At 51.0% G+C, this 25,336-nt stretch overlaps 2 protein-coding genes across 4 annotated transcripts in view; one reads left to right on the top strand and one right to left on the bottom strand.

The window, feature by feature from the left end:
* Positions 1-16,376: 16,376 nt before the first annotated feature.
* DNPH1 (2'-deoxynucleoside 5'-phosphate N-hydrolase 1) lies at positions 16,377-19,523 on the top strand. Its single transcript, XM_040643500.1, has 4 exons — positions 16,377-16,587; positions 18,771-18,839; positions 19,003-19,113; positions 19,275-19,523. Exons 1-4 carry the CDS (start codon positions 16,386-16,388, stop codon positions 19,388-19,390), a joined length of 498 nt encoding a protein of 165 aa, XP_040499434.1. The 5' UTR covers positions 16,377-16,385; the 3' UTR covers positions 19,391-19,523.
* Positions 19,524-19,890: 367 nt separating this feature from the next.
* Positions 19,891-25,336, bottom strand: part of CUL9 (cullin 9) — a 37,064-nt gene continuing 31,618 nt past the window's right edge. For all 3 annotated transcript variants that reach the window (XM_040643499.1, XM_008691887.2, XM_008691888.2), the window contains 10 exons: positions 23,794-23,934; positions 23,472-23,636; positions 23,030-23,193; positions 22,589-22,682; positions 22,055-22,129; positions 21,790-21,900; positions 21,549-21,666; positions 21,022-21,155; positions 20,324-20,397; positions 19,891-20,234 (listed from right to left, as the gene is read on the bottom strand). In XM_040643499.1, the coding sequence (XP_040499433.1) occupies positions 20,033-20,234; positions 20,324-20,397; positions 21,022-21,155; positions 21,549-21,666; positions 21,790-21,900; positions 22,055-22,129; positions 22,589-22,682; positions 23,030-23,193; positions 23,472-23,636; positions 23,794-23,934 (1,278 nt within the window). In that variant the 3' untranslated portion in view covers positions 19,891-20,032. The remainder of the gene's footprint in view (positions 20,235-20,323; positions 20,398-21,021; positions 21,156-21,548; positions 21,667-21,789; positions 21,901-22,054; positions 22,130-22,588; positions 22,683-23,029; positions 23,194-23,471; positions 23,637-23,793; positions 23,935-25,336) is intronic.

Here is a 25,336-nt window from a genome sequence, read left to right as displayed (position 1 = left end):
GCCTGTCCATCTGTCTGCGTGTGCTTACGTGTGTTTTTGTGTCTGTCTGTGATGTGCACGTGTGTAGGCAGGGGGACACTTTTTGAGATTTCTGTCAACCCCATACAGGATTGGAACCAGGATCTTCCCTTCTCTTCTTTCCCACTGCACTTTGGATAAGCACACAGCTCTGCCCTCACAGTGACCCTGGAGAGTCACAGCTGGACGGCAGTTACTCCAGCAGGGGACGAGGTGGGGAGGAGGAAAGTGACTAAGGTATCTATCGATGGGGTGGAAACTCCATAAACCTGTCTTTCCTTGGGACGGGGGTAGTTCCCCCAGGCTCCTGTGTCTAGCCATCCTGATACAGGGAGCAGTGTGGGATAGTAAAGGCATAGAAACAACCTTCAACAGGTCATGGTGTGCCATGAGGGACATGTGGAGAAGAGACCTTCATGCACAGGGACACTGTCACTCTTGTCTTTTCTTCAAGTGACTCAGCTGACTCTTTTCCTCCAACCCATCCAACTTCAGAGCATCAGAACTGTGGGGATGTCAAAGAGGCGGCTGCCCTCCTTCTGCCAAAGGGACATAGGGGGCATCAGGAATTCAGAGGGCAGTGAGGGCAATGGCAGGATAAAGGGAGAGGTAGGGGGTGGGAGGTTCTGGAATAAAGGTGGAAATAGGTTGAGGACAAGACCGAAGAAGCCATTGAACCAGTAGGGAGAGAGCCTTGAGCAGTTGGTGACCTCTGGTGGGCCTTCCAACCCTGTGATAGCGAATTCTATAGGTTGAAGAGAAAAATTGGGGTGCAGTAACCAGTGTCGAGACGGGCAAGCCTAGAAGGAACAGGTGGGGTGGGAAAAGGGAGAGTGGCAGCAGGAGGCTAAATGGGGGTTCCCTGCCTCTTCCTGTCCACCATCTACTCTCTGCCTCTGAGGACTGCACTCAGCTTAGACTAGGTTGGATGACAGGCCACAAGGAACTTGGCTGCCCCATTACTGCCCCCTCAGGACCCTTTGGGTATGTGGAGGCATGGGTGTGTCATGCGAGGGGGCTTGTGGAAGAGGTTTTTATGAATATCTGTCAGTGTGGGGCCAGTGCGTGTGTGTGTGCGTGTGCGTGTGTGTGTGTGTGTGTGTGTGTGTGGCGGGGAGCAGGGAGACAGGGAGGGGGACAGAGCAAAGGAGGGAGCTCATCACGGTGTGTGAGTAGAGGTGTTGATGGGGAACTAGGCGTGGTGTGAGCCAGGTGTCCGTGGGAGTCTGGGAGCGCAGGTACCGAGAGCTGAAGGAGCCGGTGAGGGGTAGTGGGAACAGGTGAAAAGAGATGTAGAAGGAGGCAGAAGGGAAGGGAGGGGATGGGGGGTGACAGGATCCAGGGAGGGGGTTGGGTAAGGCAGAAGCAGGTGATGAGCGATCCTGACGACAGGTGAGGAAGCGGCAGGTCCCGGGGAGGGGCTTCTGGGCACTGCTGAAGGGGTGAGGAAGTAGGTGCGGCAGCTACTGGAGGGACGGGAGGGAGTGAGGAGAGGGAGAGGGGTTATGGAGGCAGCCGGGAAGGGCCTGTCAGGGTGACAGCAGGGTGAAGCCTCGGGGACGGGGGCAGAGGTGAGAAGGGAGGGGCAGAGGCCTTGGGGGGCCGGCTGGCGAGGGCGGGTGTGTGTGCTGGGGGGGGGCAGGGAGCCGTTCCAGGCCTCGGGATGCGGCCCAGGCTGTGTAGGCCAGCGGCGGGCGTCCCGGCTCGGGCGGACTCGGCCCAGGGAGGGGGAGCTGGGGAAGGCTGCGCTGGGAGGCGAGCCGGGCCCGAGGCCCGCGGAGCCCGCAGGGGAGCCCCCGCCCCGACCCCGCCGGCCCGCCGGCGGCCCCGCCCCGCCTCACCTGCTCTGTGCCCGCTGCGGCTGCGGCTGCGGCGGCGGAGGCAGCGGCTCGGGGCGGCGCATCCCCCGGGGCCGGGGCGGGGCGGGGGCGGGGGCGGCTCAGTGCGGCGCGGGGCGGCCCGCTCCCTGGGGCGGCGGCGGCGGCGGCGGCCTCCCGCCCGGGATCATGCCCGCCCGGCCCGGCCCGGCCCCGATCCTCCTCAGGCGACGGCGGAGGCAGCGGCGGAGCGGGGAGCTGCCCACAATGCACTGCGCCGCCAGCATCAGCACCAGCCCTGACATCACCGCCCCACCGCCCGGCTCTTACATCACCGCCCTTTCTCTGACATCACATTCCACTCCGCTCCTCTCTCTACGCCTGCAGCCGTGGGGTTCTCCTTCAGATGGTCCCGCTCCAGCTCTTCGGCTCTCCTCGCTGGCTTCAGCGATTCACTTGACTGTCAACCCCTACCCCGGGAGGGCCCCATCCCTCCTTACCTGTCCCCACAAACCTCATCTGTCTTGAGCATCCCTTATCTTCTCCCCTCCCAGCAAGTCCCTGTCACTCGCTGCCTGTCCCTCAGCCTCAAATGATTGTCCCACTGCACCTTCCATGTGTTCATACTACTTTCTTCTAAACTCCTTTCCCTTCACCTGTACCCATCCTCCCATAGTCCCCGACCCCATTTCTTCTCACACATCCCTCGCCTAGAACTCACCTCGCCACACATATGCCTTACCTCCTGGCTCAACCTGTTCCTCTGTGTCTTTGGCCCTTCCTCCCATTTGTTGGCTAATTCTGTCATTGTTTCTTACTGCTTACAAATAAGATGCACTCTTTTTATTTTTTTTTAAGATTTTATTTATTTATTTGAGAGAGAAAGAGAGAGCACAGGAGCAGGGGGAGGGGCAGAGGGAGAGGCAGACTCCCCACTGAGCAGGGAGCCTGACATGGGGCTTGATCCCAGGATCTGGAGGTCATGACCTGAGCCAAAGGCAGACACTTAACCAGCTGAGCCACCCAGGTGTCCCACGATGCACACTCTTTACTGTGACATTAAAAATTCTTCCCAACATGGTAATAATACCATATAGAGGTTATTACCACCCTTTTGACAAATTTGATTACTCAACATTCTCTGAACATACTTTGTACTTCGTCTCTCTCATCCTTTGTGCCTTCAACAAATGCATACTGACGCCTCCATTAACAACGACAAACGGCACCATTTACTCTTGCCACACACTGTTCTAACTTTACCCATATTAACTCATTCAATCCTCATAACAACCGTACGATGCAGCAGTACTAACGTGACACCGATTTTATAGAGGAGGAAACTGAGAGGCAGAGAGATTGAGTAATTTACTTAGGTTACACAGCTAGCAGGTGGCAGAGCTAGGATTCAAACTCTGGCTTCAGAGTCCATGCTCCTAACCATGATGCTGGGAGGAAGGACCACTGAGTCAGCAAGACCACTCAGAGGAGGTGCGTTCCACCGTAATTTGAAGGAGTAGTTTTGCAGCAGACAAGTAGGGCCAGGGCAGAGGGTGGGAGAGACTTCCAAGCTGAGAAGGGGGCATGAGGTGAGCTGGGGTGGGCATGCACAAGATCACTAGGGCCCTGCACGCCATGCTTGAGAAGACTGGATTATCTCCACTGCGCTTTTGGAGGTGTGGTGGATAGTGTTGTGAGCCGTCCAGACCCCCCTCCAGAATCTAGGTACTCATTCCTTCGGCTGCCTGGGGTGCTGAAGTCTGAGTGCTCTCAACTGACTCCCTCTCTGGAAATTGCCCCTGGCCAAGGATGCTGCCTCATTCCAAATCAAGCACCCTTTCTGGCTCAACCCATAGCAAACCGATGATCCGCTTGCGAGGACAAAGGCCTGGCCCCCTCACCCCAACTCGGGACATTTCTGAAGGGACATCCATTTTCAAAACTCCTGATACGGTCAGCTGAGGCTTCTATCGAGGCTGCATCAAAGCTCTGCCCAACCCTGCTTTCTTCTCTCCTCCGCAGACGTTCATCTTCGGAATACTTCCCGATCAACTCCTTGCATGATCTCCTCCATCTCGGAGTCAATGTCATGGGCACTGGACCTTCAGACAGGAAATCACTGAAGAACACAGTCTGATCCGAGTATTGAGTTAGGATTCTAGGATGACAATTTTTTCCCCAGTGCTATAAAAACGTCGCTCTAGCTTGCATTGTTTTTGATGAGAAATTGGCAATTATCCTTATTTTGTTTCTCTGTATGTAATATCTGTTATTCTTCTGGCTACTTTAGGATTTTCTCTTTATCACAGTTTTAAAGCTATTTGGTTATGATGTAACTTGACGTAGTTTTTTTCATGTTTCTTGTGCTTGGGGTTTGTTGAGCCCTTGGATCTGTGATATTATAGCTGTCATCAAGTTTGGAAAAATCTCAGCCGTTATTTTCTCAAATATTTTTTCCGCCTTCCCTTTCCTTCAGAGACTCCAATTACCCACTTGAAGTTTTCCACAGCTCACCGATGCTTTGTTCCTTTCTCCCCCAATCTTTTTTTCTCACCGTGTTTTGTTTTGCATAGTTTCTACTGCTAATTAATTTTAGCAGTTCATTAATTTTATCTTTTGCAGCATCTGAGCTGGTATTAATCCCATCCAATATATTTTTCATTCTAGTTTATATCTCTAGAAATTTAATCTGGATCTTTTTTTTTTTTTAAGATTTATTTATTTTTGAGAGAGAGAGTGTGTGCACGAATTGGGGGAGGGGCAGGGGAAGAAAGAGAGAATCACAAGCCAAATCCACACTGAGCGCGGAGCCCAACGTGGGGCTGGATCTCCCGACTGTGAGATCATGATCTGAGCTGAAACCAAGAATCCCATGCTTAACCGAGTGAGCCACCCAGGCACCCCACAATCCGGGTCTTTCAAAAATCTTTCAGGTTTGATTTTTCTTCTAACTTCTTAAGCATGTGGAATACTCATAATAACTATGTTCATGTACTTGCTTACAAATTTTATTATCTGAATAATTTCTAGGCCACTTTCAATTGATCTTTCTTCTCACTCTGGGTCATATTTTTCTGCTTCTTTCCATACCCTAATTTTTTTATCGGATGCCAAATAGTGTCAATTTTACTTTGTCGGGTTTGTGGTTTTGTTTGTATACAACATTTTTGCGTTTTAGTAAATATTCTTAAGCCTTGTTCTAGAATGCAACTAATTTACTCAGAAAGAGTTTGATCCATTAAGGCTTACTTGTTAAGCTTTATTAGGCGGGACCTAGGTAGCTTCTAGTCTCCAGATCATTTTCCCCACCAATGAGGCAACAAGCTTCAGCAAAATCTACCTCATGCCCCATGAACTATGAGGTTTTCCCACATCGGCTGGAGGGAACGGGCACTTTTTCCATTGCCGTGTGAGCTCTGGAGATTGTTCGCTTTGCTGCTTTCAGGTGGTTGTTTTCCTGCTTCAGCGAGTTTCCTGACACACATGTGCTGATCAGTCCTAAGCCGACTGTCACAGAGATCACGCTGGAGACTCCCAAGCTCTCTCTTCCGTCCTGTGCTCTGTTCCACACACCAGCTGCCTTGGCCTCCGTGGACGCCGCACTCTGCCTCCTCAGCTCCAGGAGACAGCTGGGCTTAGCCTGGGTTCCTCTCCCCAGAAGCCTGGAAAACCTGCAGGCATGTTGCAGGAGCAAACGAAAGCTCACCTGGCTGTTTTCGGATTTCGGGGATCCCTGTCCCACGATGCCTGATGGCCAGTGTTCCAAGCATCATTGTTTCATATACCCTGCCCAGTTTTTTGCTTGTTAAACATGGGAGGCTCGACAGCAAAGGAAACCATCAGTAAAATGAGAAGGTAATCTATGGAATGGGAGAAAATGCTTGCAAATCATTTATCTGATAAAGGGTTAATATCTGAAATATATAAAGAACTCATCCAATTCAACAGGAAAAAAAAAGAACAGTCCACTTTAAAAATAGGCAGAGGATCTAAACTGACATTTTTTCCAAAAAAAGACATACAAATGGCCAATAGATAATGAAAATGTACCATATTACCCCAAGCCATCTATAGATTCAATGAAATCCCTATCGAGATTCCAATGACACTTTTTTACAGAAGTAGAAAAAAAATCCTAATTTTTTAAAAAGATTTTATTTATTTGACAGAGAGAGAGAGCACAAGCAGGGGGAGTGGCAGGCAGAGGGAGAGGGAGAAGGAGGCTCCCCTGCAGAGCAGGGAGTCCGATGCGGGACTCGATCCCAGGACTCTGGGGTCATGACCTGAGCTGAAGGCAGTCATTTAACCAACTGAGCCACCCAGGTGCCCCGACAATCCTAAAATTTATATAGAACTAAAAACACCCTGAATAACTAAAGCAATCCTGAGGAAGAATGAAGTGGGAAGCATCACACCTTCTGATTTCAAAGCTAGAGTATCAAAACAGTATGGTACTGGCATAAAAACAGACACATAACCAACGGAACAGAATTGAGAGCACAAAAATAAACCCATGCATATATGGCCAACTAATATTTGACAAGGGAGCCAAGAATACTCAGTGAAGAAAAGACAATTTCTTCCATACAGATGGCCACCAGACACATGAAAAGATACCTAACATCACTGATCATCAGGGAAATGCAAATCAAAACCACAGTGAGATATCACCTTATATCTCAGAACGGCCAGTATCACAAAGACAAAAAATAAGAAGTGTTGCACAGGATGTGGAGAAAAGGGAACCCTCAAGCACTGTTGGTGGGGAGGTAAATTAGTGCAACCACTGTGGAAAACAGTATGGAGGTTCCTCAAAAAACTAAAAATAGGGGCACCTGGCTAGTTCAGACGGTACAGTGGGCAGACTCTTGATCTCAGGGTTGTTAAGTTCCAGCCCCACTAGAGATTACTTAAGAATAAAATGTTTAAAAAGGATGAAATCTTGCCAACTGCAACAATGTGGACGGAGCTAGAGAGTATTATGCTAAGAGAAATAAGTTACTCAGCGGCTCAGTGGGTTAAACATAACCTTCAGCTCAGGTCAGGATCCCAGAGTCCTGGGATTGAATTCTGCATGTGGCTCCTTGCTCGGCAGGGAGCCTGCTTCTAATCTCTGCCTGGCGCTCCCCCTGCTTGTGCTCACTCTCTCTCTAACAAATAAGTAAAATCTTTTTTAAAAAGAAAAAGAAAAGAAAGAAAGAAAGAAAGAAAGAAAGAAAGAACGAACAAGGAAGGAAGGAAGGAAGGAAAGAAGGAAGGAAGGAAGGAAGAAAAAGAGAGAAAGAAAGGAAGAGAAAGAAAGAAACAGACTCAACTATAGAGAAAAGAATGATGGTTAGCAGAGGGGATGGGGTGGGGGGATGGGTGGAGTAGGAGTGGCAATTAAGGAGGGCACTTGTGATGAGCATCGGGTGATGTATGAAGTGTTGAATCACTAAAGTGTACACCGGAAACTAATATTACACTGTATGTTAACTAACTGGAATTTAAATAAAAACTTGGGGGAAAAAATCTTTTAAAAAATACAAAAAACCGGGATGCCTGGGTGGCTCAGTCGTTAAGCATCTGCCTTTGGCTAAGGGCGTGATCTCAGGGTCCTGGGATCGAGCCCCGCATCAGGCTCCTCCACTGGGAGCCTGCTTCTTCCTCTCCCACTCCCCCTGCTTGTGTTCCCTGTCTCGCTGGCTGTCTCTCTCTCTCTCTCTGTCAAATAAATAAATAAATAAAATCTTAAAAAAAAAAAACTAAAAATAGAAGTACCATATGACCCAGTAATTCCACTTCTGGGTATTTTCCTGAAGAAAATGTGAACACTAATTTAAAAAGATATAAGCACCCTTGTAGTTCACTGCAGCAATATTCACAATAGCCATGACATAGAAGCAACCTAAGTGTCCATTGATTGATACATGAATGGATAAAGGAGATGTGGTGTATAGAGACAGTGGAATATTACTCAGCCACAACGAAGAATGAGATCTTGCCACTCGTGACAACATGGATGGACCCAGAGGGCGTTATGCTAAGTGAAATAAGTCAGACAGAGAAAGACAAATACTGTATGATTTCATTTGTATGTGGAATCTAAAACAAACAACAACAATAAAAGAGAAACAGACTCCTAAATACAGCGAACAAACATGGTTGTTGAGAGGGGAAGGCAGTAGGAGGATGGACAGGATCGGTGAAGGGGAGTGGGAGATACAGGATTCTAGTTATGGAATAAGTCATGGGGCTGAAAGGAAGAGCATAGGGAATGTAGTCAAAAGTGCTATAATAGCATTGTATGGTGACAGAGGGGAGCTACACTTGTGGTGAGCATACATCTAGACTTGTCCAGTCACTATGTGGTACACCCGACACTAATGGAACATTGTGGGACAACTACTCTTCAATTACAAAAATTTTGAAAAGACGGTCTCTTCAATAAATGGTGCTGAGAAAACTGGATATTCACATGTAAAAGAATGAAGCTAAATCCCTATTTTATACACTCACAAAAATTAACTCGAATTGGATTAAACTTTTTTTAGTTTTCTTTCTTTCTTTTTTTAAGATTTGATTTATTTCTTTATCAGAGAGAGAGAGCACGAGCAGGGGGAGTGGTAGCCAGAGGGAGAAGCAGGCTCCCCACTGAGCAGGGAGCCCAGGCGTCCCTCTTTTTTATTTTATTTTTTTAAAGATTTATTTATTTGAGAGAGAGAGTGTGTGTGCACACACAAGCAGGGGGAGGGGCAGAGGGAGAGAGAGAATCTCAAGCAGACTCTGTGCTGTGCACGGAGCCTGATGTGGGGCTTGATCCCACGACCCTGACATCATGGCCTGAGCCGAAACCAAGAGTCAGATGTTTAACCGACTGAGCCACCCAGGTGCCCCTCTAATTGGATTAAAGATTTAAATGTCAGACCTGAAGCCATAAACTCCTAGAAGAAAACATAGGGAAAAAGCTCCTTTGCATGGTTATTGGCAATGATTTTTTTTTTAATATTTTATTTCTTTATTTGACAGAGAGAGAGACAGCCAGCGAGAGAGGGAACACAGGCAGAGGGAATAGGAAGAAGCAGCCTCTCAGTGGAGGAGCCTGATGCAGGGTTGGATCCCAGAACACCGGGATCATGCCCTGAGCCGAAGGCAGACGCTTAACGACTGAGCCACCCAGGCGCCCCTGGTAATGATTTTTTTAATATGACATGTAAAGTAGAGGCAACAACAAGAATAACTAAACAAGTGGGACTACACCAAAATAAAAAGCTTCTGCACGGGGGCACCTGGGTGGCTCAGTCGTTAAGCATCTGCGTTCGGCTCAGGGCATGATCCCAGCGTTCTGGGATCGAGCCCCACATCAGGTTCCTCTGCTGGGAGCCTGCTTCTTCCTCTCCCACTCCCTCTGCTTGTGTTCCCGCTCTCGCTGGCTGTCTCTCTCTCTGTCAAATAAATAAATAAATTCTTAAAAAAAAAAAAAGCTTCTGCACAGCCAAAAACAAACAAACAAACAAACAAACCAACCCAACCCCCACCCCCCAAATCAGAAAAATGAAAAGACAACCTATGGAATGGGAAAAAATACTTGTAAACCATATATCTGATAAGGGCTTAATATCCAAAATACATAGAGAACTCCTATAACTCAATAGCACACACCCACACCCCCAAATAATCCAATTAAAGATAGGCAAAGGACCTGAAGAGATATTTTTCCAAAGAAGACATACAAATGGTCAACAGGAACATGAAAAGGTGCTCAACATCACTAACCACTAGGGAAATGCAAATCAAAACCACAGTGATAGGGGCGCCTGGCTGGCTCAGTCGGTGGAGCATGAAACTCTTGATCTCAGGGTGAAAGTTTGAGCCCCGGATTGGGGGTAGAGATTACTTAAAAATACAATATTTGGCTGGCTCAGTCAGTAGAGTGTGAAACTCTTGATCTCAGGGTTGTAGGTTTGAGCCCCATGCTGGGTGTAGAGATTACTTTAAAGAAAAAAATCTTTTAAAAAAATCTTTAAAAACCCAGAATGATATGTCACCTTGTGCTTGTTAGAATGGCTATGTTCAATCTTAAGAAAAAACAGCAAAAACAAACTCATAGATACAGAGAACAGATTGGGGGTTACCAGAGTCAAGGGAGGAGGAGACATTGAACAAAGTGGACGAAGGTGGTCAAAAGGTACAAGCTTCCAGTTATAAGATAAGGAAGTCCCGGGGATGTAAAGTACAGATGGTGACTTTAGTTAATAATACTGCATTGTATATTTGAAAAATGCTAAGAGAGTAGATCGTAAAAGTTCTCATCACAAGAAAAAAATATTTGTAACTATGTGGTGATGAATGAATGTTAACTAAACTTATGGTGGTGATCATTTCACAGTACATACTCATATCAAGTCATTATGTTGTACACCTAAAACTAATGCAATGCCAAAAGAAATTTTTTTAAATCACAGGAAAAAAAAAAAGCATGACAAACAGCAGAAAGAGCAAGGAAAACATGGTAAATATAAAGCACAAAAAAGGATAATAGGAAAAAATCCAAATATGTTAATAATCACAATAAATATAAATGGAAGAAATTCATTGATAAACAGAACATCGCTTTGTAAAAATGCAGGTATAAGCTGCTTAAGAGAGACACACTGGACTACAAAAAAGGTTAAAACTGAAGATGTAAAAACACGTAAGTCCAAAAGAATTATTGGGGAAAAAGTGGGTCACATCATGAAGACAAAAAGTATACCACCAAGAACATATAAAAATTCTAAACTTGCACTCACCTAATAATAGTCTCAGAATACAAAGTAAAAATAGGTAAAATCACAAGGAAAAAAATTTAAATCCACTGTCCAAGGGAGATTTCAACAAAATTACCTCAGTAATTGATAAATGGTGGAAAAAAGTCAAGATATAGAAGATCTGAAAAATACAAATATAACCAACAAGTTTGATCTAGTGTATACATGTGTATAGACAATTACTTATAGGGGCGCCTGGGTGGTGCAGTCATTAAGTGTCTGCCTTCGGCTCAGGGCGTGATCCCGGCGTTCTGGGATCAAGCTCCACATCAGGCTTCTCCGCTGGAAGCCTGCTTCTTCCTCTCCCACTCCCCCTGCTTGTGTTCCCTCTCTCGCTGGCTGTCTCTCTCTGTCAAATAAATAAATAAAATCTTAAAAAAAAAAAAAAAGACAATTACATATAAGTAATATATATTATATCTATTTTAGATATGATATCCGTTGGAAACATAGATATCTATTATAGATAGATTTTATATACATACATGCCTATTATAAAAATAACAGATAATATTTATAATAGGTATTATGATATAATGTATAGATAGATCTGAAATAGATATAACAAAATTTTAAGATCTGATAACCCTGAGCAGTGACTACAAGGATATAGGATCTACCATTCTCCAAACTTTACTCATATTTGATATATTTTGTAATAAGTTATTTACCTTAATAATTATTCACCAAAAAAATCTAAACTTGAGCGCTAAGGCTGAACTCCCCGTTCTGGCCTCTACAAATTCCTGACATTGAAGAGCTCCCTCCTTGCACAAAATCTCCATCATAAGAAATCATCCTAGCACCTGGGATGGTGAAGAAATGAGTCAGGGGGCACCTGGCTGGCTCAGTGGGCAGAGCATGTGACTCTTAATCTCAAGGTCGTGAGTTCAAGCCCCACACTGGGCAGAGAGCTGGAAGGAAGGAAGGAAGGAAGGAAGGAAGGAAGGAAGGAAGGAAGGAAGGAAGGAAGGAAGGAAGGGAGGGGACTTGGAACGTCCTCAGGTAAGGTGGATATAGTATATATTAGGGCAGAGATCCTCAGTCCTGCTTTCTCTACAACATATCTGAGGAAGCAGTATCACGTTTGAAAAACAAATGAAGACAAAACATGGGAGGGCAAATGGCAAATGTGGTCCTTGCTATTCCTTGTTGAAGAAGCAGGTGTTTGTTCGCTCTGGGTATTAACCGGCAGGAGCGTGAGGATAAACTGGATCCTCCAGCTGCTTGATTTCTGCTTTCTTCGAATTGCTCAACACTTTTGTACAGCGCTGCTCGGCATTACATTGACCTCTGTCCTTGAGCCAACGCTGGCCCTTCCCCAGACCCGAGTCGTAAAGTCTCAGACTTTCCTCCTTTTTGTGGTTCCTCTAGTGCCCACTGAGTGTCTCACACAAATGTTTCCAAAAAATGTATCCTCGAAGCTGGAGATAAGAGACTTTAAAAACATATTAAAAACAATGAATCAGTTTAAACTGTATGACTGGAAATGCACGTTTGGGTGATAAAACCATAAAGAAACATAAAGAAGTTTATGGCCGTTCTTTGTCCTTACTATAAAATGGCAGTGGTTACTTTTAGAGGGACAAGGAGGCTGTGATGGGGATGGGGCACATGGAAATTTCGGGGTGGCTGAAGATCAATTTCTTGACATGAGTGGTGGTTACAAGAGTGTCTTATAATAATCTGCTTTGAGGTGGTTTGCTGCAGGTGGATTTTATTTTAAAATAAAATCATTTTTATTGGTATGTTCCATGAATGAATGAATGAGTGCGTGAGTGAGTGAATGAATGAATCATTGGGGGCACTGAGCATCAGTGGTTGCTAACATAAAAAAAAAGAGACATCCAGACACCCTATGCCCCACGATGGGAGTAACACCACCACCTGTGAAGTAGTCTTGCCCAAAATGGAATCCGAATCTGATTAAGTCTCTAGATCCAACTCCAATTTATAGGACGGAAGAACACCTTTTTATTTTTTAAGATTTTTATTTATTTATTTGAGAGACAGACAGAGTAAGCAGGGGAAGGGGCAGAGGGAGAGGGAGAAGCAGACTCCCCGCTAAGCAGGGACCCTGACGTGACACTCGATCCCAGGACCCTGGGATCATGACCTGAGCCGAAGGCAGACGCTTCACCGACGGAGCCACCCAGGCGCCCCCAGACAACACTTTAAATGACACCACAGGTACATAATCAGTAAACTCCAGACTATAGGAAATTCAGCAGAACAAATGAGGGGACTGGGGGGGAGATGATATGCAGCGGTAACATGTTGATTCAAATAGCCTCAAAAGATATATCAACCAATCAGAACCTGTGGACTTATATGTGGCTTCTGCTTTTAAACAAACTGGAAACGAACATTTATAACTTTTCTAAGACAACTGGAGATTTGAACTGTGGTAGAATACTTGATGATGTTAAAAAAATCTTGTTAAGTATTTTAGCTGGGATAATGGTATTATGGTTAATTTTTTTTTTTTTAAAGAGTATCTTGGGGCGCCTGGGTGGCTTAGTAGGTGAAGTGTTTGACTCTTGGTTTCAGCTCAGATTGTGATCTCAGGGGTCCTGAGATCAAGCCCATGTTGGGCTCAGCAGGGAGTCTGCCTTGGATTCTTTCTCCCTCTCCCTCCTGCTCTCTCTCTCTCTCAAATAAATAAATAAATAAATACATAAATAAATAAAATCTTAAAAAATAATAAAATAAAAATTAAAAGAGTATCTTTTAAAGGTACATATTAAAATATTCACCAAAAAAATGCAATCTTGAAGTTGCGTCGAAACAGTAGAGTGGGGCGCCTGGGTGGCTCAGTGGGTTAAGCGTCTGCCTTCGGCTCAGGACAGGATCCCAGGGTCCTCCACTGAGCCCCACCCCACATCGGGCTCTCTGATCAGCGGAGAGCTTGCTTCTCCCTCCCCCTCTGCCGGCCTGCCCCTCCCCCTGCTTGTGCTCTCTTTCACTATCTCTCTCTGTGTCGAATAAATAAATAAAATCTTAAAAAAAAAAAAAAACAGTAGAGCAAGGAAATTCAGTTTGGGTACAGAGATGAAACCAGATTGGCCATAAATTGATAATTGTTGAGGCTCATTACATCGTTCCCTATTTCCCCTGCTTTAGTTTGGCTTTTTAAAAAACAGCTTTACGAAGTATAATTTACATATCAATACATTCTATCAATTGTAAGTGTAAAATTTAATAATATTTTGTGAACATCGATGTTAAATGATTCCATTTAAATGACATGTCCAGAAAAGCCCTATTTGGAGACAGAAAGCAGATCATTTACATGGGATTATGGGTGGGAGCGCCTGGGTGCCTCAGTTGGTTAAGCGTTGGACTCTTGACTTCAGCTCAGGTCAGGATCTCAGCATTGTGAGGTTGAGCTCAGGCTCTGTGCTGGGCATGGAGCCTGCTTAAGATTCTCTCTCTCTCTCTCTCTCTCTCTCTCTCTCTCTCCCCCGCCCCTCCCCCCACCTGTGAGTGCTCTTTCTCTAAAAAAAAAAACAGACATAAAACAATTTTTAAGGGAATTATGCACTGTGTATATAAGTTTGGCATTGTCTGTCATGCCAACAGTTCTGTGGGACCGAACACTGAGTGTCATTTGTAGAGCACCTGGTGCTCTGTAAAGCGCTCCCACGAACTTGGTCAGAACTGCACCGTGCGAACAAACTGTGTGAGGCGGGTAACATTTCTTACTTCGGGACAAGGAAACTGAGGCTCAGAGGCTTTAAGGATCCTGCTCCAGGTCACAGAGCTAGCAAGTAGTAACTTGTCTGACGAGTAGTTCACGGGACTAGGATTCCATCCGCGCCCCCTCAGGCTGCCTCACTAGACTGCCCACCTGCCTCACTGCCCCCATGCCATCCCCATCCTCCCACCTCGGGCCTCCCTGCGTGGAGCTGGAGGACCGAGCTGGGAGCCACCGCTGGCTCTGCATCCTCCACCTCTCCACCCCCCACCGGACAGCGGACAGAGAGCCAACTTCAGGGCCTTGCTTGCCAGTGCTTCTCTTCTTTCTCCTTCAGCCTGAGGTGGGAAGGGGAGGCCAGCCACATCACCGTGCGGGCCCTGAGGAGATAGAGGCCAGTCTATGTTCTTTAAGACACAGAGGCAGAAATAGGATGCGGTGTCTGTACATGCGTATACGGGCTCCTCTCTGTGGGAAGAACGGAAGGAAGGCGTGAGCCAGGGTAAAGGGTAGAGGAAGGTGCCCATCACGTCATCTGGCACACGAGGCTTCTTTCCTAAAGGGGCCTGAAGGTGCGTGTGAGTGTGTGTGAGAGAGGGGGCCTGGGGCACTATCAGACGGCTCTGCATACATGTTTGGCCCATGGTCTGTGTACCTGTGGCTGGGCCCACCAGGGGGCAGAGATATCCGAAAATCTCTTGTGTCTTTGCACTTTTTTTAGGTTTATTTATTTAAGTAATGTCTACACCCAATGTGGGGCTCGAATTCACAACCCTGAGATCAAGAGTCTTATGCTCTGCCAAGGGAGCCCACCAGGCCCCCCTGTGCCTTTGCATTTTTATTTATTTATTTTAAGATTTATTTATTTATTTATTTATTTGAGAGCGAGAGAGAGTGTGCATGCGAGCGAGCAAGGCCCGATCCCACGACCCTCAGATCATGACCTGAGCCGAAATCAAGAGTCAGTGGCTCAGCTAACTTGAGTCACCCAGGCGCCCTGTCTTTGCATTTTTAAAAATTATTACTGTGTCGGCCCTGTAACCCCATACTCTGGTATTTTATAGTTACCATTCAGGAAGAATTTGGAAGGAAGTCCGACAGAGCTTTCCTCTAGGGAATGGTATTGGGGTCACAGGACTCACTTTCCACCAAGGACTCTCTTGTTCCATTTGATTTTTTTTTTTTTTTGTCCTGTGTTTCTTTATTTTCATCACATAATGAGGGGTTATAATTGGTGTTACCAGTGAACAATGGTGTGCCAGCCTCCCTGAAGATCCTATCTCCATCAGCCTACTGTAGGGCTGGGCAGATTACAAAGTGCTGGCAAATATAGCTTCTCAGCTGAAGCACTCATTCATTCAACAAATATTTGATAAATCGTTCCTCTGTGTCCAGCACAGTTCTAGAAGCTAGGGATATAGCAGTGAACAAAACAGAGAAAAGTTCCTGCCCTCCTGGGGACTTACATTCTACTGCATAGGGAAAGACAATAAAATTCATCAGTGTGCTGGGGAGCAGGATAAAAGGTAAGGCAGGGAAGGGCAATGGGGAGGATAGGAAACAGGAGGCTGCCATGTTGAATAGGATGGTCAGGGAAGGTGACCTGTGAAGACAGGGAAGAGGTGAGGGAGTGCTCCAGGGAGCTACCTGGGAGAAGAAGGTTCCAGGCTACAGCAAATGCAGAGGGCATGGCCAACATGCTTGAGGAAGGGCCAAGAAAGCCAGCGTGGCTGCAGAAAGTGAGAGTCGTAGGAGGTGGGGTTAGGGAGGTAGGGTCACCAGAGCAAGCACCTGCGTCTCGCTGCGATGGGGGAAGGCCCGGGCCGAGGGGCGCAGGAGGGCTGGAGTGTAGGCGACCAGCTGCAGCGACCAAGCCCGGGAGGCCATGGGTTTCCAGCCGTGCCGTCGTCAGCGTCCGGAGGCTAACGCCGGGCTCCCAGCTCGCCCCCAGCTCGCAGGAGCCGCCTCCGGGGACCCAGGGCGGAGTCCTGGGCCGGCCGGGTCACGTGGCCGCGAGCGGGCGCCCCCTGGCGCGGGGAGAGGAGCGGCGGCGGCGGCGGCGGGATGGCGGCGGCGGTGTCCGGCGCGGGGGAACGCGGGGAGCCGGGCCAGCCGGGCCAGCCGGGCCGCCGGGCGCTGTACTTCTGCGGGAGCGTCCGCGGCGGGCGCGAGGACCGGGCGCTGTACGGGCGGATCGTGTCGCGGCTGCGGCGCTTCGGGGCGGTGCTCACGGAGCACGTGGCGGCCGCCGAGCTGGGCGCGCGCGGTGAGGCGGGCGGCTGGGCTCGGGCGGCGCGGCGCGGTGAGGCGGGCGGGTCCCGCCCCGCTACCTAGATTGCACTCCGGCCGCGGGTCCCCCTGGCCCGGAGACCGTCGCCTCCTGCCAAGCCGGGAAGGGAGGCAGAGCTCGGACAGCGTGGGTCCCAGGGAGCTTGCGGGTGGGAGGCCGGGCTCCGCGTTCATTTGTTCTCTTGACTTTGATTCTTTCCTGGAGAACTTTCTTCTCCTCTTTCCAGGGACGGAGCAGGGAGGAGCAGAGTGAGAATGAATGGGGCTGCTGCAGTTCCCGCCTCACGCGCAGCCATCTGCTCCCCCACCTGCTTCCCCCTTGGCGGTCAAAGTATCCGCCCTCTCTTGGACCCCACGAACCCCCCGTTTTCCCCGCCACCATCTCTCTCACGCCCTCTCATCAGGCTGTTTACTTCCTGGCTGCTGGGTCTTTCTAAAGCGTGGCTTTTATCAGTTTTGGTCTGGAATCTCCGCGAGTCTTCTAGTTTTAAAGTTGTGCCTAGAACTCTTTGCACTTCTGCTCAGAAAAACTTTTAAGTGCTTTCCCCTCGCCAGACCCAGGAGCGGAGCCAGGTTTTGTGGGATCTAACGCAATTCTGAGAGACCTCTTTAAAAAGGTGTGATGTAGTTTTTGGAATGTTGGTGAGGTTGGGGTCCAGAGCCGTGGCCAAGAAAGAATTCTTGAAATGTTTTTGGTGGAAAAAAGGTGATTTTATAAGCGCAGGTACAGGACTTGTGGGCAGAAAGAGCTGCTGCACTAGGGTTGCGAGGAATGGCTGATTATATACTTGAGAGTTGGGAGAGGTAAGGAAAAAGGAAGGTGTCCAAGAGGGCTTTGATATGCTGAAGAAGATACTGGAGGGCTTGCCATTGTCAGGCTAAGGTGGTTTTCCCTGTAGCAAAGCATTAAGACTGTTGGGAGCTTCCTGGAGGAACATTATACTCTGCCTGCCTCAAGTACTTGTCACTGGGCGGCAGGTTCTAAGGGCATTTCATTTTTACCTGCATTTCCTTCTACTTTTGTTTCCGACATCCCTGTGGAGGGGAGAGTGATGTTAGGGCTCCAGGAAATTGAGTTATGGTTCTCTGGAAGTTAGGTTATTGATAAGAATGCTTTTTCCTTGTAAATCACTAAGACATTGGTAAACTGATGGGAGACTCCTGTCCTCCTGGCTGTGGTCTCTATGAGTTCACCATTTGTGTTTCCTTCTGTTAGTTTAGGGCAGGCAGGAGTGCCTGAGGAAGGTCCCGCAGATCCCACCTCGGGGTGGGGCGGGGGTTGCCCCGTCAGCTTGTGCTTTGTTCTCAGCTTGCCTTCTCCCTCATCAGGTGAAATCCCAAACCAAAACTGCTAGGGCGTTGGAAAGGGTCTGTGCAGGTGCGGGACCCTGAAACTTAAAGGTTCCTTGGTTTCAGGGCATGTCCTGTCCATACCCCCCTCCCCCAGTGGTTCTGGAATTTAGTGTGCTCAAATGTAGTGTGAAGGAACTTGTTTAAAATGCAGGTGCACATCGCCATCTGGGGTGAAGGCTTAGGATGTATTTTTAACAAGCTCTCCAGGGATTCTGCTCTGATTGGAGCAGTAACATTTCTTCAAGCCAGAACTGAGAGGCTTCGCCTCTGACCCGTTAGAGCCACTCCTACCATCCTTCCCACCACGTTGTATTCCCGCACTGGTGCTCAAAGTTTGGTGGGGCTCACAATCGCCCGGAGAGCTCATGAAGCAGCCGGCGTGCTCTCAAGCTGTCAGCTGATGCTGGTGCCCAGCGAAGCTGGAGAAGCACTTGGTCAGGCTCTGGTCGTTCAGCCTTTCTTTGCACGGGCGGGGGCTCTTGCTCCTGCCTGCCGTTTTCCCGCGCCCCAGGCGGCTATTCCTCTCCATCTCTGATCCCTGACCCACAGTGAGGTATAGTCCTTCCCGTAGTCTCCTCTGTATCCCTCATCTGGCCCTGACCACATCTCTCCTGGAAGTTTTCTTGTGACTATTCCATTTCCTTTCCCTGGAGCTTTAGTGTCGAGTGGGTCCTCGGAGGTCACCTAGCATGCCTTCCCGCCCTGCCTGAGCAGGACACATATGGGGGTGGCGAGGGCAGAGGAGAGGTACTGAGTGCTGAGGACCAGGCAGGGGCCTGGCCTTAACCAGCTTTTCCTCCTCCACAGGGGAAGAGGCTGCTGGGGGTGACAGGCTCATCCATGAGCGGGACCTGGCCTGGCTGCAGCAGGCAGATGGTGAGCGGTCCCCCCTCCCACCCACAAACCCCTCTGGGGTGTTAGATCCCCTGGACATGCCTGTCGTCCACACCTGGGAGTACCCTTCTCACCACATCAAGACTCTGTCATCTGTCCCTTAGTAAGCCCCAGATATTGAGCACAGTCTCTTCTTTCTTCCCAGTGGTGGTGGCAGAAGTGACCCAGCCATCGTTGGGTGTGGGCTACGAGCTGGGCCGGGCCGTGGCCCTCAATAAGCGGGTCCTGTGCCTCTTCCGTCCGCAGTCTGGCCGAGGTGAGTGCTCCAAGCCCTGGGCAGCCCCTCCTCCCGCCCCAGCTTTCTGCAGACCCAGCCCTTGGGGGCTCTGAGGACAGTGCCTACCCCCCAGAATGGGAAGGGAGTGGAGAGAGGGAGCATGGATGGAAGACACCTTCACCTCCCTCCGCCCTCCCCAGTGCTTTCAGCCATGATCCGAGGAGCAGCAGATGGCTCAAGGTTCCAGGTGTTGGACTACGAGGAGGGCCAGGTGGAGGCCATGCTGGATCGTTACTTTGAGGCTGACCCTCCCTAGCAGGGGGCTGCCTCCCCTGACCCAACTGCTCCATTTAACCCCACTTTGTTAATTCTTCTAATCCCAGACTCTGCCCTAGTACCCTTCCTACCTCTTTGCCCCAGTTTCAAATTAAAAGGTATGTTTAAAATTCTACCTATGTCTATATGAGTTGGGGGGGGCGGGACAGGTCCTCAGGAATATCCTTTTCTTTCCTGCTTCACTTCAAGATGCAGAGAGACCTGTTAACATTCTGTACCCCAGGCTCCCCAAGAGAGAGTACTTCCTAATGCTCTCAGACTCCTGCCAGGAACGGGCCTGTACCTGGCCCTGGACCGTGTGGACCTTCATTTCCCTTTGTCAGCTTAGGTCAAATTGGTCTGCTTGGTGCCTTTTCTGAGAAGACAAGCGTCTAGAGGTCTAAAAGAAAAGTGAAGAATGAGGGTTGGGGGTATGTAGAGGGAGCGGGGAGCTGATGCTAGCCTTTGGGGACGCAGCTGCGCAGACTGCTTCCAGAGAAGTATTTGGAAAAAAGTGTATTCAGTAAACAGAAGGTACTGCAGACACTGGGAATCGCCTCCCCCAACGATGGCAGGAAGGGGCGACCTCACCCCCTCGGCCCTCATCCAGGGCTGGCTCCAGGTGTTCCCTGTGTCCTGCCCCTCAGTCATAGGCCTCATCATCCTCCTCCTCGTCACCGAAGAAGAAAGTGTCTCGGTCCAGGTTCTCAGACTCCTCGTCATAGGAAAAGCTGTCGTTGTCCAGCTCCTCATCAAACTCGTCCTGCTGCCACTCGGGCCCGTCGTCGTCGTCGTCGTCGTCATCGTCCTCCTCATCTACCTCCAGCCCCGAGGAGCCCTGGGACCTGGGGAGGGAGGGAGAGCGCCATCCTCAGCCCCAGGCGAAGCCACATGGCGCCCACGCCCCTGCAGCGGCTCTGCCCACCCTACTCACTGACTGCCAGGCACGTTGGATCCTTTCGCCTCTCGGGCCTCTAACGATGGGCTCTGCAGACCAACCCGGAAGTCCTGGCGAGGAGCCAGGGAGATGTGGGAAGTCGGAGAGTAGAGGAGGACCTGGGCCTCTGCCCAGCATTCCTTCACCCACCGTTCTCTGCTGGCCTCCCCCACAGAGGTGCTCCCACCTCCTCTCCGTCATCCCGGGACTCCACAGCCCCAAGCCTGCGTGTCCCGGAACTCGGGCGGTCTCTGGGGACATGGGTCATGCTGGTGAGGCCCCCCCATCCCCGCGCTTCGGGAGCTAACGGTGTATGTTCCTGTCCTGTCTGCCCAAGTTATTTACTCCTCTGTAAGCTCCCCAAGGACAGGTCTCCTCGTTTAGACGAAACGTCAGTGTATCAGACCTGGGAAGAACCTCAGTGGATCCCGATCCCAACGTCCCACTTGGGAACTATGGGAAAGTTCCCAGAGTGAGCACACATCTGGGCAAATACCCCTGATGTGGGCAGACTATTCTGTAGCACTCGCCAGGTGGCTGAGTGGCAGAGCCCAGCTGCATCTGGGAGGCTGGCCTAGGAGCTGGGTGCGCGCCCAGGTCTCCACACAGCCCTTTCCTCTTCGCTGCCTTTCCTTTTGCAGCCCCCCCAGGGCAGGGGCTGTGCTGGGCCCAGGAGGCCCGCGTGGGCCGTGCACCTGCATAGAATGCTGCAGAATAGCCAGCAGCCTCTCCTGGATCCTCCGCAGCAGCTCCAGGCCCGTGCTAAGGCAGTCGGCTCGCAGGAGGCGCAGGGATGAGGCCAGGTCTCGGCACCGCAGCAGCGTCTCCTCTGCAGAGGGGGCAAGGCACAGGGGCTCCCTCCCTCCTTCCACTCCTTCCTTCAAACACCTACTGAACGTCTACCAAGTCCTACCAACACCTGCCAGGCAGGGCTCTAGACTAGACATTCGTTCTCGGGGCACCTCCGTCCCAGTGGAGGGGGGCAGACGGTAATTGAACAGGTCAGGTGAAGGCCTGTGCCCTCAGGCACCTTACGGCAAGTACCACGTACCCTCATACCTGAATTCTAAAAGGCTGTTATCGGTGATAAGGCTGTGAAGAATGAGGACAGTGCGGTGGGGAGCTGGGTTGGGAGTGCTGTTTGCCCACTGTTTGCTGGGAGGGGATGCTGGGCGTGCAGATGGGAAAGGAGTGTGCAAGCGGGCGGGGGGGCGGGCCGCACCGAGGAGTATCTGCAGGGCGTTGGTGTGCAGCTCCAGGTTCTCGGTCTGCTGCTCCAGCACGTCCGCGTGCTCCGCGTCCTGGCTGTAGAAGCTGTACACGCAGGCGTAGGCCAGCACCTGTGGAGCCCCCGTCGGCCTTGCCTTGCTCAGCCTTGGCACCTCCCCACCCCCACTGCCTCATGCCCTCCATCCCACAGGGTCAGAGTCCCGCGGCCCCGCCCCCAGCACCCCCACCCCGACCTTGCGAGCCTGCTCCAGTCCCCGGCAGGCGTCACTGAGGAAGGTGAAGGATTTGGGGGGTGGCACCTCGTGGATGGCAGACACGCGGTCCCGCAGGCTCACAGCGAACTCCTGTGCAGGGTGAGGGGATCAGGGCGGCGGGCAGCCCTCCCCGCCCGCCCACAACGGCTTGGCACCCACTCCATGCGGATCTTGGGCCCCTGGCCGGCCGTCCACCCCAGCCCTTCGACCTTCTCACCCACGCAACTGTTTGCTCCCTGCTCACCCGGGCCTGGTGATGGAAAGTACATCTCTCGTTATAGTCCTGAAACCGCTTCTCCTGGCGAGCTGCTCTGCTCACCTGGTAGGGACAGATTGAGAGGGAGGGCTCTGGGGTGCTCTGCTGGGCAGGACGGCGTGAACACACCAGGCACCCCGGCATACAGGCCTTCGGACACTTCACCCAGACCTTTTCATTTAATCCTGACTCTGAAGTAGGTCACATCACTGTCCCCTTCTGCAGCAGAGGGTGCCAAGGCGTGGGCAAGGCAACTGGCCCAAAGCCACCTACTAAGCAGCGGTGCCTGGCTCTGATGTGAGGCCCGGCCTCTGCTCTGCTCTGGCCTAGTGCCTCTGAGGAGGCACGGACCTCCCAGGACAGAACTCCCAGCACCTGCAGGCCCAGGTGGCTTCTGTCTTCCCACTGAGCCTCTGTCCCAACAGCTGTTCGGCTGCTCAGGACACAGAGCCCACTCTGCCCAGCATGCCATCCCGACTGCCCTTGGGCCTCCCGGCCCCGGCCCCAGCCCTGGCCCCTTACCATGGCAGAGCAGTTGTAATAGTCTTTGTGATTTGGCTTCCAGGACTTGAGGCAGCGCCAGCAGAATCCGTGGTTGCATTTGGCACAGGTCATACTAAGGAGGAAGCTGGCTGGTCAGAGCAATACCCGGGAACTGGGAACACCCGGATGAGGCCTGGAGGCCCCACTGAACCTGCCCTGGCCCCTCCGTGCCCTGACAGTCTCTAACCTTACCAATCCCTAGTGCACGCACCCTCGCTTCCAAGCCCCTTACAGTGCAGACTTAAAAGCAGGGGAAGGAGCGTAAAGGAGCAGCAGTCACCGGAGGTTGCCACGACAGGGGTGGTGACTGCCCTCCTCTGCTCAGCTCTCTGGTAAGCCCCACGGGCCCTCCATACCTCCAGGCCTCCCACCCTCTCCCGTGACCTCTGACCCCACCAACGCCCGCAGTACCCCCCTTACTGCAGACACCCTTCGTTCTTCTCAATGGGAGCCTGGCAGCTGGGACAGCGCTTGGAGATGAGCTTGGCCAGGTGCTTGCTCTGGGCCTCCACGCTCATGCCGTCGTAGTAGCCGCCGTCATCGACCCACTGGGACATGTGGCCACAGCTGGCAGGGTAGTGTGCCTAGAGCAGGAGGGGGCCGGGAGGACACGGCCGAGCCCTGAGCCCTGGCCAAGGGTGGTGCCGTGGGTGTGCAGAGGAGGGAGGTTGCATGTGGAGGACTGCAGGCGGAGGAACAGAGCTCAACCCCATGGCAGAGGGTGAGGACAAGACAGAGTGGGTGAGTGTGAGTGTGAGTGTGTGTGTGTGTGTGTGTGTGTGTGTGTGTGTGTGGCAGAGAGGGGTGCTGGCAGATGAGGGGTATAGGCCTTGCTCAGGGGCAGGGCTGGGCAGGTACCCACCTCAGGGAAACTACAGTTGAAGCAGGAGGCCCAGCCACACTTGGAGCAGGTGGTCCCACAGCCCAGGCCCTGGCGGCACAGGATGCGGTCGCAGCCCTGGGGGTTGGTGCACCAGGTCAGGTTGGAGCAGCTCTCCACGTAGCCACGCAGGAGGGCCTTCTCGTACTGTGGAGACATAGGCACCACCAGGTGAGGGCATGGCTCTCCAGGACACACCTCTGTAACCACCACCCCTCCCCACCCCGTCCCCTGCATGTCAGTCCACTCCCTGGGGCCTGCCCCTCTGGCTGCATACCGCCGCCTCCCACAGAAGAGGGGCTACCTTGGAGATGACGTCCGGGGAGGAGACAATGGCCCGGATGAAGGCTCCAGTGGGCTGCGCAGGGCAGTCGGCAATGGGGCAGGTGCAATTCAACACAAGGTTCTGCTCAATCCGAGTTGTCAGATACTCATTCCAGCAAGACTGGGGGGGAAGGAGGGGCTGCTCAGGGACAGCGGGGGAGCAGCACAGGATGCTGGTGTCCTGGTAACTCACCTAGCACCCATCCCTGACAATATGGAAGGCCAGAGACAAGCCTGCTCCCGAGCAACCTCAAACCGGACCCTAACTTTTCTGGCTTTTATGGGTTTTCCCGGGATTGGCCCAAATCACAGCTCCCTTTGAGAATGTGTGGGTCAGGACAGTGGTCTCATTTTAATTATTGCTGGGATGGACATGGAGGGAATGGGTAAGAGAATCAAGAAAAAGGAGATGATTCAAGTGCTAAGAAAGATTTGGAGAAAGCAAGAAAGTCGGAGAGGAAGGAGGGCTGGGGCAGTAGGGCGCCTTTTCCCCACCAGCTGACCTTGGACACTGTGAACGCTGCCGTGGCCTCTCCTCCCCACTCATCTGCTCTCCTGGCTCCTCGCTGCTCCCATCTCTCCAGACCCAGCCTCTTCACAAAACAGCCTCACCCACCGCCTCCCCCCAATCCCAGTCACCGGTGTCGGAAGCCTCACATCTCTCGATCCTTTTCTAGCTCCTGCGTCACTTCGCCACCCTAAATCAGGCCATTATCCCGTCACCCCTAAATTGCAGCAGGAGTTTGTCCCCATAAGTGGTCTTCCTGCCCCGATCCCTCCTCCATGCAATCCACTTGGTTTAGGTGTGATCAGCAGCCTGAGCCTCCTAAAACACTCCATTAATGACCCCCTTCCTTCACACTGCCCACTGTAGAGCTTTCCAAGATGATGCATCTAGACCCCGGGGGAGGGTGTGAATCCTTATCAGTGGTACCAAAGCTCCAGGGCAAATGAAAAGTGCCTTACCCGACTATTTTTACTCAAAGCAAAGTACTAAACAGAACAAAACAAAACCCTTTTATAGTGAAACAAACCTGGGTAAACTGGGAAGTTGAATGCAGAATTCCTGCATTTTTGAGATAAAACAGGAAAACGCTCCAAATTCAGACCACACACTTGCAAGCACACAGGCCCGATAGGGTCCCTTATGGCCTAGAGCTCAAAGGCCGGCCTCTCAGTTTGGAGCCCCTCCCACTTCCCTAAGGAGCCCCTCTGCCATGGCTTCTTCTAGCTTCTGCTGTCCTCCCTGTCCAGCCCACCTGGAATGCAGTCTCCAGCCTGTATCCCCCTCCTGCCCCGCCAACCTTGCCTGTCACTCAAGGCTCACACGCAAAAGCCTCCTCGGACAGCCGCAAGCCCCAGGATTTCCCTTCTCGGAGTGCTCTTGCATTGCACTGTGCTGCCCAAGGCTCCTCCTTGGCTGGGACTTGGCTAGTGTGCCTGTTTTCCCCAGTCTTCCTGTCTCTACAACTCTGCAGGAGGATCTGCGCGGCTCGGCACCCTGGGCCTGCTTCTCTTTCCCT

Source organism: Ursus maritimus, unplaced genomic scaffold, assembly GCF_017311325.1.
Source record: "Ursus maritimus isolate PB19 unplaced genomic scaffold, ASM1731132v1 scaffold_29, whole genome shotgun sequence".
Lineage (NCBI taxonomy): Eukaryota > Metazoa > Chordata > Mammalia > Carnivora > Ursidae > Ursus > Ursus maritimus.
Note: the sequence above shows the minus strand (reverse complement) of the source record. Positions and strands in the feature narration are given on the sequence as shown.